General features: G+C 45.1%; 1 protein-coding gene across 3 annotated transcripts in view; it reads right to left on the bottom strand.

Moving 5' to 3' along the window:
* TULP4 (TUB like protein 4) overlaps positions 1 to 19057 on the bottom strand; it is a 232943-nt gene that overhangs the window by 77510 nt on the left and 136376 nt on the right. For all 3 annotated transcript variants that reach the window (XM_065401692.1, XM_065401694.1, XM_065401693.1), the window contains exons 2-3: positions 13228 to 13356; positions 12156 to 12317 (exon numbers count right to left, since the gene is read on the bottom strand). In XM_065401692.1, coding sequence (XP_065257764.1) covers positions 12156 to 12317; positions 13228 to 13356 — 291 coding nt within the window. The remainder of the gene's footprint in view (positions 1 to 12155; positions 12318 to 13227; positions 13357 to 19057) is intronic.

Genomic DNA, 19057 nt, shown 5'->3' with positions numbered 1-19057 from the left:
AATAGAAATGACGTAAGGCATAACCTTGGGTCATGTAGTAAATAAGGTTTTGTTTTAACTGGCTTTAGCAGGAGTTATAGGGGAATTTTGGGATGTTTTGGAATATTGGTAACTGCAGAATTTAAACTGATGCAAATGAGAATTCAAATGGTGTTTGATATTAACAGCCAGTAAAGAAGTAGAAGATATTTGGATTTGGGGGTATGGAAGATTAAACATGACAGTGTAAATAAAGATATAGTAAAAGGGAAGTTAATTAGTTAAGCAGTGTTATTATAAGTGGTTATAAAAAAAGATAGTGCACTAATTTTAGATTAGCGAATGCTCATCCACCATGGAGGTACTGTTAGAGAAAGGATATATACTCATTCTTCTCATCCAGGGACACAACATCCCTGGACGCACCATTTCACCTTGAAATGCGAGTATAAATGCAGTGTATGCTTAGACAGTAAGGCTTGTTTGCTTTAACCAATTATTTCATTTTAAATAGTCTTTAATTCTATCACTCATGTCATTCACAGTCCTCCACTAAATAAAATTATCTGTAACTGCCCCGCAGGCTCAAACCTTAAAGAGTTCAGTTTGCTTCTATTCCTTATCTTTAAACTATTAATTGGGAACTCATAAATCAAGGTTGCAAGGCTGTCAGAGACTTTCCCAGGAGGCACTCAGCACATTTTATTATTATAGTTCAACCTCAGATATTTGAAGGACTGTGGAACAAGTATGAAACCTTCAGCTAGTAAGAGATGTTGGTTCTGCAGGTTTTAAGTCTGTACTCAGTTAGGAGGACCTGAACATAGATTTCTAGGGTGCAAATCTTGCAATTTTACTTCTGGGGGAATTCTGTGCCAAAAGAGTAAAAATTCTGCGCACAATATTTTAAAATTCTGCATATTTTATTTATCAAAATAACAATATAATCATGCCAGCTTCAATTATTTTGGTAATTTATTTCAAATTACCCATCAACAAGTATGTCTGTAACAATACAGGCAAAAAAAAAGATACAGGAAATGTTTCTTTGACAAATAGATTCCCTACTAGGCAAATTAATACTTTGAAAAATTCATTTAAACTACAATACAGAAATGTATTTCCTTTACCCCTCAGAAGCAGTGCAAAGGCTGGAGGGAGTCGGGGTAATGGAGGAGCTGAGGGAGAGGGAAGGAGCCTGGGAGTGAACCTGGATGGTTTTGGGGTATGGTTTTGAGAAGTATGAAACAGGAGGGGTTGGGGGTGGAAGGAGGGAAGGGATTGTTGGGAGCCCCATGTTTCCAGATTCCATCAGGAAATTCAAGATATGATTTAGAATTTGAAGTTTGCCTCTGTTTGCTGGATGAAACAAAATATGATGCTGCAGCAGCCAGTGTTGCTATGCAAATAGAGAAGGCGAGTCCTGGGGACAATAATGAACCTCTCCCCCTTAAACGTCCGACACGGCCTTGCACTGCAAACTACCAATGTTCCAAATGCTGTGCTTATTTTCTGCACCACTAGTAACAATAGTGATACAGATATAAATGGCTAATTGAGGCATAACCAAGAACCCAATCCTATACATCCTTACTGCTGCCTATGGAACTACTCGTGGTAGTAAGCAATGTGCCTGGTAATATTTGCAGGAGTGGAATCTAAATTAGCTAATTGCCTATATATTTATTTTCATATCAAACTGAAGAAAGTACATTGTGATGTTTCACATCAACCACTCCCCCAGGTCAAACAGAATATTAATAAGCCCTTGAATCTCCATAATGAAAAACTAATAGTAGGAAAGGAGAAACTAGACAGTGGATCTTATGACTGTAAAAAAAGAAGTCTAATAATTTACTCCACTGGTAATGCAGGGAGTAAATGTAGGTAAACAGTACCTCTTGGAATATTAACAGCAACAACTGAATATGGCATTTCCAGGAATTAAAACAAATTCATTCATTTTCAACACGACTTTACTGTGTTGAAGACAGTGGGTCTGATTCTTCTCTCACATGCACCAGCAGAGCTCGGTAGTAACCCCAGTGAAGTCAATGGAGTTACACCAGTAGCAAACAGTCATAAGTGAAAGAACTGAGCCCCATGTGCAGTTCTCGTACAACCCTCTGGCAATACAGCACCTCCTTGTCATTATTAGATATGTCAAAGCCTTCTCCCAGCTCTAGTATCTCGAGATAAACTTCTATACATGGCCAAAAACCATCACAAACATGATTTTAAAATCCAGAAGTGCATCCTTCCAGGTAACAAGATACAAGATTTCTTATCACCAACTATTAAAATAATTCCTTTTTGTGGACACATTTTAACGATACTCTAACAAGGACTGATGCCCAAAGAGTTTTTCTGAGAAAGGTGGGGAGCTGTGTACCTTCCACCTGCCCTGGCCGGGGAGGCCTGGGGGCAGGGATACAAGACGGGGGCTACTCTTGGCAGGCCCCCTTCCCAGGGCAAGTGGAGGGTCCGCCACAGCTCCCCACAGCTGCCTGGCTCTCATCATGGCCAGGCTGAGGCTCCGAGGCACCCACAGCCAGAGCCAGGTCGGAGAGAGTCGTGTGGGCAGCTTTGGAGACCCTGGGTACCTGCCCTGGGCAGGGGTTCCGGGGGTGGGGACATGGACAGGGGGCTGCTTTCACCATGGGGAGGGGAGGGGGTATCCCTGGCCCCGCTCCGGCTTCTGGTTTGGCCTGGGACAGGGCCTCCAGGGGAACAGGAGGGAAGGAGGCAGGCCCTTGGGAGAAGAGGGGGGGGGCGGCCCCCCCACTTTGGGGAAGGCTCCAACACCCTTGGTCTCAGGGCAGAGGCTAGGACTTTATACTGTCCATCATTTCAAATTACATTTTCATTCCTGCATTATCCTTCCAGATTCTCCCTCCTACCAAAAAGGGACTTCACAGGACCCTGACGAACAGGAAAGCAGCCATTTCCAAGAAGCCACGAGGTCATACCCCTGAATGATTCAGTCAGTGGGAACTGAAGTAAACTGTAGCAGGTCACGCTGCTTCAGGGGCGCTGGAACAATTTTTATAGAGGGGATGCTGACAGCCATTGAATCAAACTGTAAACCCTGTATATGATGGAAACCACTTCAAGCCAGGGTGTGTGGCAGCACCCCCAGTTCCAGCACCTATGCGCTGCTCTCCAGACAAAGGGCCCAACCCTGCAGAGTCTTACTACTGAGTATGTAGTGCTTACTATCATGAGTAGTCCCATGCAGCTGATGGGGCTCTATGCAACAGTATGCGCAATGTCCAGTAATAAGGGTTCCGGCCCATGAGGTCAGATGCGCCAAAGGAGGGCTTGGAGAATAAATGGGGACAGGCTGAAAAATGATGTGAGCCCCATGATTGTTCACTGAACTGAAAAGCCCTGCTACTGAGTGTTGATTAATGTTTGTGAAGCACTTTGGAGATGAAAAAAGCCGTATAATTATGTCCCACTTGAAGCGACAACCAGTCAAATGTCATTCTCTTTAGAAAATTAGAGGAACAGATCCCATTTCTTACTGGTAACTAATTCCTGAAGCAGCAGTTTTGCATTACTGTAGTATATGCAAGAAATCGGGGTTTACAACTCACCTCTAGATTCCTGTGCCCTGGCTGTTGGAGTCTAACGCCCAGATCCTCAAAGGTATGTAGGTGCCTAACTCCCATAGATTTCAGAGGTTACAAGCATGGGGCCTGCTCCTACAAATGAATGATTCCAAGTGGAGTGGGGTCAAAGTGCCTTCTAACCAGGGCAGTGAGCAAACAAAGCTGGTCTGCCTCTCAAAGACTCCTGAACTCACAAGGTTTTCAACTTGAGCAAGGAGAACAAGCCATCCAATTACAAGACCAAGGTTCCAGTGAGTTAGTACAGTCACCTGATATCCACTACCATCAATGCGTTGGCCCCAAACCATCCTCTCCCCCACACCAAGTGGGAAGATCACCATGGTTCACAGATGAACTACAGCAGATGAAGTGCACACACAGAAAGTTAGATTGCCAGTTGCGCAAAACACATTCTGAATCATTCCACCAGCAGCACAAACAACTTTTACAGAACTTAGCCACTGGAGAAAATCAGGCAAAATGAGCCTCCTATTCCTCCACAGTCAATACAGAAGAGCTATTTTGCATAGTGTAACAGGTAACCGACCCAGACTGCATAGCCCAGACATCAGATCCAAGCATCGAATATTGCAAAAAACTGTCAGCATACTTCATTGACAGGATCAACTGAATACATACGGAGCTAACATACCCCTGACCAGATCGTATTATTGACCCCACCAGCCCCGACTGAGTTTGGCCTCCTCACACATCACAAAGTTTAAGATGCCCTGAAAAATATTAGGGCTACAACATATAAAACCAATCTATGTTACTCATGGCTGGCAAAAGCCAGTGAAGAACAACTATGCCCACTACTAATGGAAATAGTCAGTGCCTCCTTCAGAGAAGCACATCTATCAAACACCTTGAAAAATGCAATAGTTCCTCCAATCTTTAGGAAGCCTGAACCTGAAGCTCTCTCCAACTATCATCCCGTCTCCAAACTCCTGTTCCTAGGCAAAATAATTGAGAAAGTAGTAACCACCATGCTTCAACAATATGTGGCATCAGCCAACCTCCTGGGTGCCTCACAATAAGGATTCAGATCTGGGCATTGCACAGAGATGGCTCTTGTGACACTAAAAAGTGACCACCTCATGGTGATAGACACAAGTAACAGCTCCTCCTCGCCAAAGGCCCTCAGAGATCCATATTATCCTTACTTCTCTTCAATAGCAACATGAGACCACTGGGAGACAGAGACATGGTAGAGGCTTAGTTGCCCATGCTGTCGACTCTCAGCTATATATCTCATTCTCAATTGATGCAATCACCACCGTTACTATAATGTTAGAAATCCTACAGGAAATTAGTTATTGGATGAAGACCAGCTGGCTCAAGCTGAACCCAAGTACAACTGAAATGACACTGGTTGGAAACTGGCCAAGATGCTCTCTCCACCTTCCAGTGAAGGCATATAGCTCTCATTCATCAAAGTGGTGTGAAACCTCAGGGTCCTTTTTGACTCTTTGTTAAATGTGGATGACCAGGTATCATCAGTTTCCAAAAATGCCCTCTTTCACCTCCAGCTTGCTAAGGAAGTTCATTGTTTCCTCCTGGATGAGGACCCGGCTGCAGTGATCCAAGCATTTGTCATCTCCAGGTTGGATTACTGTCACTCACTGTATCTGAAGCTGCATGGGTTCCAGCTTGTGAAGAATGTAGCTGCCAATTTTCTCCATAAGTCAAGCCACCGTGAGTCCATCAGGCCCATGCTCAAGTCCTTCCATTGGCTCCTAGTCAACTTCCAATGCCAGTTTAAGGTTTTGGTCATCATTTTGAAAGCAATTTATGGATCAAGCCCCAGATACATCAAAGAACAAATTTAAATCTGTGACCCACTGCAACAGCTGTGCTCTTTTGGGATGATGCAGATCGCAAAGCCCCAGACGGAATGCCTGAGAGCTGGGATAAAGCATTCTTGGCTGAGGGAATCAGGCTATGGAATAGTCTTCCCGAGGAGATCAGACACATCCAGTCTGACTGTGTTTAGGAAATGTTGCAAAACTTTTGAGAAAACTATTCTACTGTGACACACAATATGAACATTCTCTTCTATTTCCAACCCCTGCCACCTTAATAAAAATACAAAAAATAAAAAGCCAAGCAAACAAAAACCTTGCCCCAGGCAGTGTTTCAACCGCAAAAAGGAAGAAGTACAAGAGACTCCATGAAGTCCACCAGGGACTTCGCTATTGCTATTGATTTTATGCAGAAGGCACTCAGATACTACAGCAACTGTTGGCTGTATCAAAGCCTATGGGCTTGTCTACACTTGAAGCGCTACAGCAGTGCTGTTTCAGTGTAGACACGACTTATGCCAAAGGGAGGGGTTCTGCATCGTCAGAGTAATCCACCTCCCCGAGAGGTGGTAGCTAGGTCGATGGGAGAATTCTTCCGTCAACCTACCGCTGTCTACATGGGGACTTCGGTAGGCTTAACTATGGCTATGTCTACAGTAGAAACCTTATAGTGGCATAGCTGCACCGCTATAAGGTCTCCCGTGTAGCCGCTCTATGTCGGCAGGAGAGCATCTCCCGAGCGCTGTCCACACCGGCGCGTCTGTTCGTGAAACTTATATCGATCGGGGTGTGTGTTTTTTTCACACTCCTGACCAACAAAAGTTTTAGCGACAAAAGTGCTAGTGTAGATATAGCCTTAGGCACTCAGGGATGCGGATTTTTCATGTCCCCTGAGTGACATAGCTGGGCTGATCTAATTTTCTAGTGTAGACTAGCCCTAAAATAGATGGATAAGACAATAGCACTAGCAGGAGCTGCTCTGAGTGGCTGCTTCAGGCAAAGAGGGGAGAGAGTATCTTTATCCTTTCCAATGAGGAAAAAATGGTAAGGGGTGAGGGATAGGACAAGTCATCTTTGACTGTTGGTGATGAACTGACTGGGGGAGAGAAGTGTGTGACTGAACTGGAGGAAGAGAGGAGGACATGTATGAGAGTAGGAGAGGGAAGAGAAGAGATTAAAGCGCAAACTAGAAGGGGAATCAGGCAAACATATAATACTTCAAAATGTAGAACCTTCCCATCTGCAAGAGTATTGGGGAAGATTTCCTCTCCCAACAAATTAAATGGAACCCCTGAGTTTATATATGTTGGCTACAGCATGGAACTAACACATTTCTTTTGGTGTCAAACAAATATTCAGGTTTTCCTCCTTTCTCTGTTAAAAACTTAAAAAAACATTTTGCAGTTCTAGCATAGAAAAGAAAGGAAGCAGAGGAGGTGGGGTGGGAGTGAAGGAGGGACGACACTAAAACTTCACTGAGGACAAGCAGAAAAATTAAAAGATAAACAACCATGGAAATTTAACCTTTACAGTGCACTGTTTTAAAGGTCACAGTATCATTTCCAGGGATGCCTGGAATTATCAATTTTCATGAGTATCAGGTGTGAAAGAAATCAAGAAAATAGGAAAATGAACATTCAAAATTTGACATTTACTTGCTGTTTGCTGTGTTACCAAGTGGCGCTGCTTTAGGTAACAGAGAAGGTCCTGAAGCTACTGTAGAATAGAATACCGTGGGCTTGATTCTCATCTCACTCACATGAGTATTAATTAGGCATAACTCTACTGAACTCGGTGAGGTTACGCAAGAATAAAACTGGTGTGAGATTAGAATCCAGTCCTGTACATACATGTCTATGTGTGTAACAAAAATACAGTCCATTCCCTCTAAGTCCTTATCACATAAGTGCATAGTCTGTTCATGTCCTTAGTAATCACCTGGTCAGTCTCGTTCCCTTGGACCTCATGTAATCCCAGTCCCTTTACGTGGATAGAGTATTATGTTGAAGTGCATACTGAAAGCTACCCCCGTCTGCACACTGTCTCTGGATAATGCATACAAATATGCACAGCATCAGCTAAATGTGCAAACATGGGGGTTGAGTGGAAAATGTCAGATTACACAACAGCACTCATATAGTGTCAATTTTCGGTTACTAGAAAAAGCATTTGCCTACAGTAAAGATTTTTAACTCAAGTTAACTGATTTCTAGCTAACCTGAATTAGCTAACACATTTGTACATGCTAGTCTTGGCACTCCACAAACATTTGTACCCTGGAACATACAAATGTGATAGCTAATTCGAATTAGCTGGCAATCAATTAACTTGAGTTAAAAGCTCAAGGGTGACCAGAGTTTAACCAATGAAACAGAGGTGAAGGACCCCATGGAGAGGATAGTTTAGTCAGGGAATAAAGCATAGGACTTGGAGCTGGTAGATCTGCTGCTAGTGTTTTCCATACACTATCAAAGAAACTGAGGAACCACCTGATCAGCATCCTATACAGCAAACAGATAAACATCAAGAAAGAGCTCTCCAACCTGGAGACTTTCATAAATAACCAACCCTCCACACAAATGGACTTTACTAAAATAAGACAGGAGATCTACATTACACACTTCACCTCTCTACAAAGGAAAAAGGACCGTAAGCTGTCTAAAATCCTACCTGGCACATGGGGCCACAACAGGGGTACCCCTAACTCACCCAGCAATATCGTCAATTTATCCAGCTACACACTCAACCCAGCAGAGGAGTCTGTCCTATCTCGGGGACTCTCTTTTTGCCCCAGCACCCCCACGAACATGATACAGTTCTGCGGTGATCTGGAAGCCTACTTTCGCCGCCTCCGACTCAGAGAATACTTTCAAGATAACACTGAACAGCGCACTGATACACAGATACCCTCCCACCAACAACACAGGAAGAAGAACTCCACATGGACTCCTCCTGAGGGTCGAAATGACAGTCTGGACCTATACATAGAATGCTTCCGCCGACGTGCACAGGCAGAAATTGTGGAAAAACAACATCGCTTGCCTCATAACCTAAGTCGTGCAGAACGCAATGCCATCCACAGCCTCAGAAACCACCCTGACATTATCATCAAAGAGGCTGATAAAGGAGGTGCTGTTGTCATCATGAACAGGTCTGACTACCAGAAGGAGGCCGCCAGACAACTCTCCAATACCAAATTCTACAGGCCACTTTCCTCAGATCCCACTGAGGAATACACTAAGAAACTGCACCATCTACTCAGGACACTCCCTACACTAACACAGGAACAAATCAACATACCCTTAGAGCCCCGACCGGGGTTATTCTATCTACTACCCAAGATCCACAAACCTGGAAATCCTGGACGCCCCATCATCTCGGGCATTGGCACTCTCACTGAAGGACTGTCTGGATATGTGGACTCCCTACTCAGACCCTACGCCACCAGCACTCCCAGCTATCTCCGTGACACCACAGATTTCCTGAGAAAACTACAATGCATTGGTGACCTCCCAGAAAACACCATCCTAGCCACCATGGATGTAGAGGCTCTCTACACAAACATCCCACACACAGATGGAATACAAGCTGTCAGGAACAGTATCCCTGATGATGACACAGCACAACTTATTGCCGAGCTCTGCGACTTTATCCTCACGCACAATTATTTCAAATTTGGTGACAATATATACCTCCAGACCAGTGGCACCGCTATGGGCACCCGCATGGCCCCACAATATGCCAACATCTTTATGGCTGACCTGGAACAACGCTTCCTCAGCTCTCGTCCACTCACGCCCCTTCTCTACCTACGCTACATTGATGACATCTTCATCATCTGGACCCATGGGAAGGAGACCCTGGAAGAATTCCACCATGATTTCAACAGCTTCCACCCCACCATCAACCTCAGCCTGGACCAATCTACACGGGAGGTCCACTTCCTGGACACCACAGTACAAATAAGCAATGGCCACGTTAACACCACCCTATACCGAAAACCCACCGACCGCTATGCCTACCTTCATGCCTCCAGCTTCCACCCCGGACACACCACACGATCCATCGTTTACAGCCAAGCACTGAGGTACAACCGCATCTGCTCCAACCCCTCAGACAGAGACCAACACCTACAAGATCTTCACCAAGCATTCTCAAAACTACGATACCCACACAAGGAAATAAAGGAACAAATCAACAGAGCCAGACGTGTACCCAGAAGCCTCCTGCTACAAGACAGGCCCAAAAAAGAAACCAACAGAACTCCACTGGCCATCACCTACAGCCCTCAGCTTAAACCTCTCCAACGCATCATCAGTGATCTACAACCCATCCTGGACAATGACCCCTCACTTTCACAGACCTTGGGAGGCAGGCCTGTCCTCGCCCACAGACAACCTGCCAACCTTAAGCATATTCTCACCAGCAACCACGCACCACACCATAACAACTCTAACTCAGGAACCAACCCATGCAACAAACCTCGATGCCAACTCTGCCCACATATCTACACCAGCAGCACTATCACAGGACCTAACCAGATCAGCTACAACATCACCGGCTCATTCACCTGCACGTCCACCAATGTTATATATGCCATCATGTGCCAGCAATGCCCCTCTGCTATGTACATTGGCCAAACTGGACAGTCACTACGCAAGAGGATAAATGGACACAAGTCAGATATCAGGAATGGCAATATACAAAAACCTGTAGGAGAACACTTTAACCTCCCTGGCCACACAATAGCAGATGTTAAGGTAGCCATCTTACAGCAAAAAAACTTCAGGACCAGACTCCAAAGAGAAACTGCTGAGCTCCAGTTCATTTGCAAATTTGACACCATCAGATCAGGATTAAACAAAGACTGTGAATGGCTATCCAACTACAGAAGCAGTTTCTCCTCCCTTGGTGTTCACACCTCTACTGCTAGCAGAGCACCTCACCCTCCCTGATTGAACTAACCTCGTTATCTCCATACTGATTTATACCTGCCTCTGGAGATTTCCATTACTTGCATCTGAAGAAGTGAGGTTCTTACCCACGAAAGCTTATGCTCCCAATTCTTCTGTTAGTCTTAAAGGTGCCACAGGACCCTCTGTTGCTTTTTACAGATTCAGACTAACACGGCTACCCCTCTGATACCTGCTGCTAGTTTGTTTCCACTGACCTCAAGCAAATCATTTAATCCCTGTTCCTCAGTTTCCTCAGCTTCAAAAAGGGAATATGAAATGATCTGCCTCACTAGGGTGGTGTTGCGATAATTAATTCATTACATTTTGCAAAGTACTTTGGGATTCCAGTCCTATGATTCTATGATTGTATTTCCACAGAGCTTGCTTATAAAGTATTTTTTTTATTATTATTATAATATCCCATTAACAATTCCCTAGTGAGCTTCGCATGGACTGTTATTTTTTGCATGGATTTATATTCCAAATTTATGTCACAGGCACCTAGAGTCTGGATCTGACAATTTTTAAGGAATTATAAAGCACATAAATAAAATGATCCAATCCTGATAAAATGCAACTTCTATTTGCACAAGGTAATCTGTCCCCATCCTCTCTCTCAGTGCTATATGACAGACATATTAATTATAAAGTGGATGAACATTGTGGAAGAAGAGACTACTCAAGTAAGGACATGAGTTGAATAGTGAAAGAGCCATTGGATACACTACAAATGAAAACCAAAGGGCTACCTCAGTGCCCACTATAATTGACACCATGACCAACATATTATGTTGAATTAGGAAAGCAGTAATGGAGAATTTTACATCTGACTTTTTCAAAGCTCAGCAAGGGGTATTCTGTGGTTCAAAAAAATCTTTTTATTTTTATTTTTAAAGGAGATTGATTGCTTCAGGCCCTCGTCTCTCTCAGCTTTATTTTCAAAAATTGGTGGGTCCATTTACTCATTCAAAGATGCAAATGCAAATGCACAACTAATGCATAATTCACAGACACAGTCACTTTTATTGCTTGTGCAAACTGGACAACTGCAAGTTCTAATGACCAGTTAGATAAGTAACTCACATGCCTTATCCCAATTCACTTGAATCACTGAGATAATTGCACAAACGCATTAGGTGCATAACAGCACAGTCCCTTTTTGCATGCATAATTGCACAGGACTAATTTTGAAATGAGGCCACAAATGTTTCAGTATACCAGGAGTGAAATGGCCCTAGATGACACAGTAATTTAGAATTCACATTGTCCAATGCTTTTGTCTAGTGCAGGGGTCGGCAACGTTTGGCACTCGGCTCGCCAGGGTAAGCATCCTGGCGGGCCGGGCCAGTTTATTTACCTGCTGACGCGGCAGGTTCGGCCGATCGCGGCCCCCACTCGCCGCGGTTCGCCGTCCCGGGCCAAGGGGGGCGGCGAGAAGCGGCGCGGGCGAGGGATGTGCCGGCCGCAGCTTCCCGCCGCCCCCATTGGCCCGGGACGGCGAAACGCGGCCAGTGGGGACCACGATCGGTCGAACCTGCCGCGTCAGCAGGTAAATAAACTGGCCCGGCCCGCCAGGATGCTTACCCTGGCGAGCCGAGTGCCAAACGTTGCCGACCCCGGGTCTAGTGCATGAGAATGACCTTTTGAGGTATGTTCATAATATTTAGATGGGCTCTTAGTCTCAGTTCTGAGGGAAACTGTTCTTACAATGTGCTCATTCTATTGTTTATGTTGATTTTCAGATGTGTTATTTCATAAAACATGAATATAGGTATTAATTTCCCTTCTGTAAGTTCCATTACCTGCTGATCATCAGGAGTCCATATGCCACAGGTGATCTGACTCTCCAAGTTAATCTCCGAAGACCAATGTCTCTGTCCACTGACTGAACCAACCAGCACAAATCCATCCCTATAGGAGATGAGTGCTTGAGTCCCATCATGGCTCCATGTAAAGTCGCTCACCTTAACATATACATAGATAAGAGATTAGACATTAATCATGCAATAATTTCCAAGTTATTATAATTAAGGCACCATTGTATAGCACCAAATGAGGATAGCTTAGCCAAAGGGCTACACAGTTAGAAGTGTGGTACGGATTTGTATGAAATTTTGGTAAAATGTTAATGTGCTAATTTCTTCTCTTATAGCAGTTTTGTGGTTTCATGGATGTTTCCCAACAATGAAAAAGCAACAATATTAATACTTAGCATTTTCATGCTACCTTTCATCTCAAGATCTCAAAGTGCTTTTCAAATGTTAAGTTAGCCCTGCAAGTATTACTATACCCATTTTATATATGATTTATTATGGAGAAGTTTAACATGGAATTAATATACGGTGTCATAAAACTTGCTTAGAATAGCGCATTTTTATCACATGGCAATGGAAATCAGAAGTTCCTGATGGTAATTAATTGAGGGTTTAGCAATTTCATACTGTGCCACCAGTGAAAAACTCATTAATACACTGAGAACCAGTAACAAGAGTTTAAAAAAAAAAAAAAAATTCTTGAGATTGTTAACTAGATACAATGGGATAAAAAAGGACTATTCCTTTATCATGTTCCCTCGGAGTGAAATTCACCAGTGGGCCACTAAAGTCCCACTTAAGTCTTACTTAAGCCTTGTTTTGAAGTCTTAAGTAGAGTGTGAATCTTGTCCTTGCTTTCTGCCTCATAGCAAATTTCATCCTGTTTGTAAAACCCAAGCAGCTCAGTGTAGCAGGAATTTCTATGACACTACCTGTTTAGTCATTTCAATAAAGAAATGTTTTTTAAAAAGGAAGATTGCACTTTGCATTTTCATCTTTTTCATTTTGAACCTCTTATGATTTGACTGTTCCTGACTAAAGAGAAAATGTTCATACCAACCTGTGCCCCGCGATCATTCACAAGCTCCACAGACCATCTGCCTTCATATTGAATCCAAACAAAAATTCCTCCATCTGCATCGCAGGTTGCCAGTTTCTGGAATGGTTCATTCCATCTCACCAGTACAACCTAAAGAGATTCCAAACAAATGCAGCATTACCATGTCTGTATACAGTGTTAACAAGTGTTTTACAAGAGACTCAATTAACTAATACTGCAAAATAAACAATGTCACATTTAAATTCTGAATAAGATCTACAAAATAGTAATTTTCGGCATAATATCATGCAGCTCTCAAGAACAGCTGGACTCATTTTATTACAGGACTCATTTTATTATGGCTGTCAAGCAATTCAGAATTCTCCTAACTATCAGGCCTTTATGGAAGACATCAGATACCTCTGAAACTAACAAAAACATGTTGTATGTGGTAATCCAGAGTTCCACTGTAGAAAGAGTAAACAAACCTTGAAGTCCCTGTACACACAATCTGCCTTTCTCAAACCACTTTCCCCTGCCCCCACCTCAAAGGCTACCAGATTCCCTGGGCCAAATTCTCAATTCTACTGACTTCAGTGGAGCCAGGTCCACTTTCACCAAGGTTGAATCTAGCCCCCTGCATCAACAACCCCTTTAAAAACATTCCAGACTCCCTAATTCATGAGAACTTGGAACATAATTTAACTTGAATGTTTCTTCTCTGCTACCGATTGCAGAGGGAATGAGGCTTTGTATGGGTTCTTCCTTCTCACATTAGAGACGTTTGGATTCTTCCTACAGAACTTAGCCAAGCTAAAACCTGCCATGACTGGTCTCTCATTTATAATTAGCATGAAGTTAAGTTAATAAATGAAGCCACTTTAGAAGCCCCAATATGCACCTGAAATGAACCATGTCATCTTAGTGCAGGGATGGGCAAACTTTTTGGCCCGAGGGCCACATCTGGGTATGGAAATTGTATGGCGGGCCATGAATGCTCACAAAATTGGGGGTTGGGGTGTAGGAGGAGGTGAGTGCTCCAGCTGGGGGTGCAGGCTCTGGGGTGGGGCTGGGGATGAGGGGTTGCGGGTGCAGGATGGTGCTCCAGGCTGGGACCGAGGGGTATAGGAGGGGGTCAGGGGTGCAGGCTCCGGGCAGTGCTTACCTCAAGCAGCTCCCGGAAGTAGCTGCATGTCCCCCCTCCGACTCCTACGTGGAGGCACGTCCAGGCAGCTCTGCGCGCTGCCCTGTCCGCAGCCGCTGCCCCTGCAGCTCCCATGGGCTGCAGTTACCAGCCCATGGGAGCTGCAGAGGTGGCACTTGAGGCGGGGGCAGCGTGCGGAGCCCTCTGGCTGCCCTACGTGTAGGAGCCGGAGGGGAGACATGCCACTGCTTCCAGGAGCCGCGTGGAGCCACAGCACTCACGGAGCGAGGCAAGCCCTGGACCCTGCTCCCCGGCGGGAGCTTGAGGGCCAGATTAAAACATCTGAAGGGCCAGATGAGGCCCCCAGGCCATAGTTTGCCCACCCATCTTAGTGCCTTAAACAGAAATTAGCCTTAAAAAACATTTACCTTCTGCTCTCATCTTTCACATTTTTTTTTCTGATTTAGTTTAATTTCCAAAATGTCAGAATAATCCAACTAGGTATACATACAGACTCACCACCATATAATAGCATAATACATGAAAACTACAGACAAAAATATTAAATTGACAATTATGAGAGTGTAAATTTAGTTGTTGAATGGTCAGAGTCTAGGGTGGGTGCCTGCTGAATTGTTAGACAGCACACATCTATCCAAATAAATACTCTTCATTTCCCAAAGAACAGGACTATGTTTCCTCAAATTCATTCGGATTTTCACTAAAATGGGATGGTACTCTTGAAGGGCCCCATTTTGCGGCTGATTCTGCACAGGAGGATCCTTGCACCCATGAGGAGCCCCACTGAAATCAGGCACTGTACAGAGCCAGGATCAGGAGTTAAATTTGCAACATTGGGACTTAAATTTACTAGGTAAAACAAACTCCTGTACCAGTTTATGGACTGTAAAGGCCATATCTCCAGCTGGTGTCAATCAGCATAGCTTTCCATTCCTGAAGGATCAATCTTGTAGCTACTGAAATAACCCAACAGAAATTATCTCCTGGTGCACTATATAGGACTCTTGAGTAAAGGTTGTGGGGAGAAGTGGGTGTGGTGAACCTCTTCCTTGCTCTCAAACAGCAGAGCAGAATCCCTCCAAACACTCTGAAAAAAGCACTAGGCCATACATCCTGCTAGAGTAATAGCCTCACACCACAGCTCCAAGTGGCTTCTCTGGAGAGGGTGTCCAGCCCTGAGCTGGATAGCTCATCCAATGCTGTCAGGCACACAGACGGCTTTTTTTTAGAAGAGCAGTAAGCAGCCCATTGCTCTAGGCTGCTGTGAACCATCCTCCACTCTGGGCTGGAGTTGCAGTCGAAACAGCTCTGCTGCCCCATCCCTGAGCTGCTCTAGCAGAGAAGGACCATAATACCGTAGCCCCACGCCAATATTGGTATTATATGTAAAATATGTATAACATGTCTTATTATATAAATTAAACATATACAGAGCAATCACTTCATTCACATTGGGGTGAAATGCAGCAACCATGTAGGGCAGGGGTTCTCAACCTTTTTCTTTCTGAGCTTCGTCCCCTCCCCCAACACGCTATAAAAATTCCACAGCTCACCTGTATCACAACAACTGTTTTTCTGCATACCCAGTAGATTAAAAGCCAGGGCCAGCGTTAGGGGATAGCAAGCATGGCAACTGCCCAGGGCCCCATACCACAGAGGGCCCCATGAAGCTAAGTTGCTCGGGTTTCAGATTCAGCCCTGGGTGGTGGGGCTTGGGCTTTCTGTCCTGGGCCCCAGCGACTCTAACGCCGGCCCCTCTCTGGTTTATTTTGGCGGACCACCTGAAACCTGCTCACAGCCCCGCAGGGGGCTCCAGACCCCTGGCTGAGAACCACTAATGTAGTGGAATGCACCAATAATTCTCAACAGTATTATGAAGGAAGTCAACAAAATACCTTCTCTAACAGCCTTCTCCCCAAATCTTTAGAGGTGGGGGAAGTATTTGCAGCTCCATTGATTTTAAATGGAGTTATGAGTGCTCCACACCTCTGAAAATCAGGCCCTTAATGCCTAGATAGTACTGTGACTGGACTTTTCATAGACAAGATAGACAAACTGCAAGGGGAACTTAGGTATAGGAGATAAACTAACTGCTCTAACAACATTATAGTTCTTATCTAATCCCATAAAACCCTGAGTTAAGATGCTCCTGCATTTTAAGATCACCTTGTTGTGCATGGCTCTTATAAGGATTTGAGAAGAGGATATGATTTTACAGATAACACTTTCTAATTAACCTGCTGACATGAGCTAAGGGCACAGTGACAATATTTAACTTGAAATGCCTTGGCTCTTATCTATTTTCAAATGGAACCTTAGGGAAACTTGATGATTTCTCTCTCTCCTTCTCGTGATTATGGTATAAATGGAAGTGAAGAAGATTGGGTGCAAGCGACCCTCTAACAGAATATCTATGCTTTCTCTGAATTTGATACACTGTCCAAGAGTTCATTTAGATACAGACATTCATACAATTAGAATAATTAGGTCCTCGTATACTCTAATATACATACCTCTGGTATACCCAAACTATCCAATTTAGTAACTTTCTGGCCAAATCTCAGCCTAATGTGAGCTGCCATGATCAAAATACCAAAGAGCCTCTGACATTTAGAATCATAAACTCACTTCTATAATTACAAATGAAAGTAGGGCAATGACTTCATATGTCTGGTGGTAGCTAGCTCCAAAATAAGTCATTTTTGTGACAGCATTTTATAATCCAACTTTTTAAAAACACAGAGCAGATGTTCTCATTTCATAAGATCATGTTTAAGATGTTTCCTTCATTTAAATTTAACATCTGACCAAAGGTGCTGACTCCACAGCTGCTCAAATATCTCCAATTTCATTTTTGGCACTTACTGTATTTGGAGGAGAGATAAAGAAAGGAAGAAAGATTGCCCAAACCATTCAGATGACTTTTGAATCGGCTAAAATGCATGAAAACAAATTAAAGGTGAAACTCACCCCTGAGCAAAGAGCCAGACCAAGGCCTATATAATACACCCCACCACAATGCATAAGCTTCACTAACAGCCCAAATTCTCAAGGTATTAAGATGATGTTAAAAAAAAATAGTGAACAGAGTTTGAGCATAGAAGTTTCTGGTTATCAGGGAATAACATACAGATTATCGAGGGTGCAAAGTTTGGTTTAAGATAAAGTGGCATGAGGAATACATAATCTGCAATATCCCCGATTGGAGGTAAAAGGTTGATGGGTCAAAGTATAGACATTGAGATATGAGGGTATGAAGTTCATAAAGTGGCTATGTTGGGGTGTGGATTATAATGAGTGGATATGATGATGAGGATGGATTGACTCTCATTTGGTGAGATTTAATGTTCAGGGGGTTTATGGTTCCAGTTCATATGATCCAACGGAGGAGGTCACTTGGTCCCTTTCTCGTAGTGGGAGAACGATGTCACTCTGGCTCACGCCTCCTGGTACTGTCGGTGGCCGGTGATGTGCTCGATGTAGATGTCCCTGGACCATCGGATGGCGTCTGAGACCATGAGGCGCCGCATGAGACGTGCATAGCGTCGACCGATCCCGCAGGTCCGCAGCACACGCTCGTTGCAGGGGTCCCAGGCACCCAGGGCTCCGACAATCAGGGCGTCCATCTGCACCTCATAGCCCTTCGCTCTCAGGGTGTCAGCCAGGGGGGCGTACTTTTCCAGCTTACGAGCTCAGGCTTCGCGAAATGCCGGGGTCCTGTTCTCAAAGGAGACCGTGACATCGACGAGGATGATCTTTTTCTGGGCCTCGTCGGTGACAACCACGTCAGGTCGTAGCTGGCTGTCGGTACCGGCGATGGTGCAGTTCACGGAGATCTCCCCCAGGCGTGGTGCGATGGCTTTCACCAGGCGGTTCTGGATGGCGTTGTGGCGCAGCTGCCAGGCTCTGGAGTGGGGTTTGCAGCTGCACAGGACGTGGGGCAGGGTCTCGTTGGGGTAGCAGCACTTCCTGCAACGCTTGTCTCGGTTCCCATGGCGGACGGCTCCGTTGAGCGGGACGCAGTTGAGCCGGGCACGGTGGATGAACCGCCAGTCGGCGAAACAGGTGAAGCCGCCCCAGTCGAGGAAGTGGTTGCTGGCGTCCCACTTGCTGGTCAACTCAAAGGCTTTACCCTGGTCCAGTTTACGCTTCAGGGTTTCCACGTACAGCGAGTGGATGGCGGCCTTCAGAGTCCTCTCCAGCAAGCCCCTGGCCGTCAGGGTAACGACGGTGTTGTCGTCGGACCTGATCTGTGGCACCCGGATTCCCAGCTCCTGGCGCTCCTCGCACAACTCCCAGCGGCAGCCGATGCGCTTCCCCAGGCGACGCGTGGCGTTGCAAGTGCGGGACCACAGTGAAGCGATGTCGCGCCCGTCCCGTCCAAATTCCCCATCAAGGGAGCCGCTCAGGAAGGTGGCGATGTCTTGGTTCGAGGGGGCTCTGCCGATCCACTTCTCTGTCGCATCATGCAGGGCATTCGCCGCAATGTTCCTCACCATGGCATTGGGACATGTCAGCAGGCGGAAGGCGTGGGTGATCACCGCGACGTCGCACAGGTCACCCATGCGGGGGACGTTGGCACCGCCTGTGGGCGATGTAGACCAGCTCGTTGCTGGCTCTCTGGGGAAGGAACAGCCACTTCTTCACCAGCTTCCGGATGATCTTGTCTGCCTTGTTGAGGGGCAC

The sequence above is a fragment of the Emys orbicularis genome, chromosome 3, assembly GCF_028017835.1.
Source record: "Emys orbicularis isolate rEmyOrb1 chromosome 3, rEmyOrb1.hap1, whole genome shotgun sequence".
In the NCBI taxonomy this organism is placed as follows: Eukaryota; Metazoa; Chordata; order Testudines; family Emydidae; genus Emys; species Emys orbicularis.
Note: the sequence above shows the minus strand (reverse complement) of the source record. Positions and strands in the feature narration are given on the sequence as shown.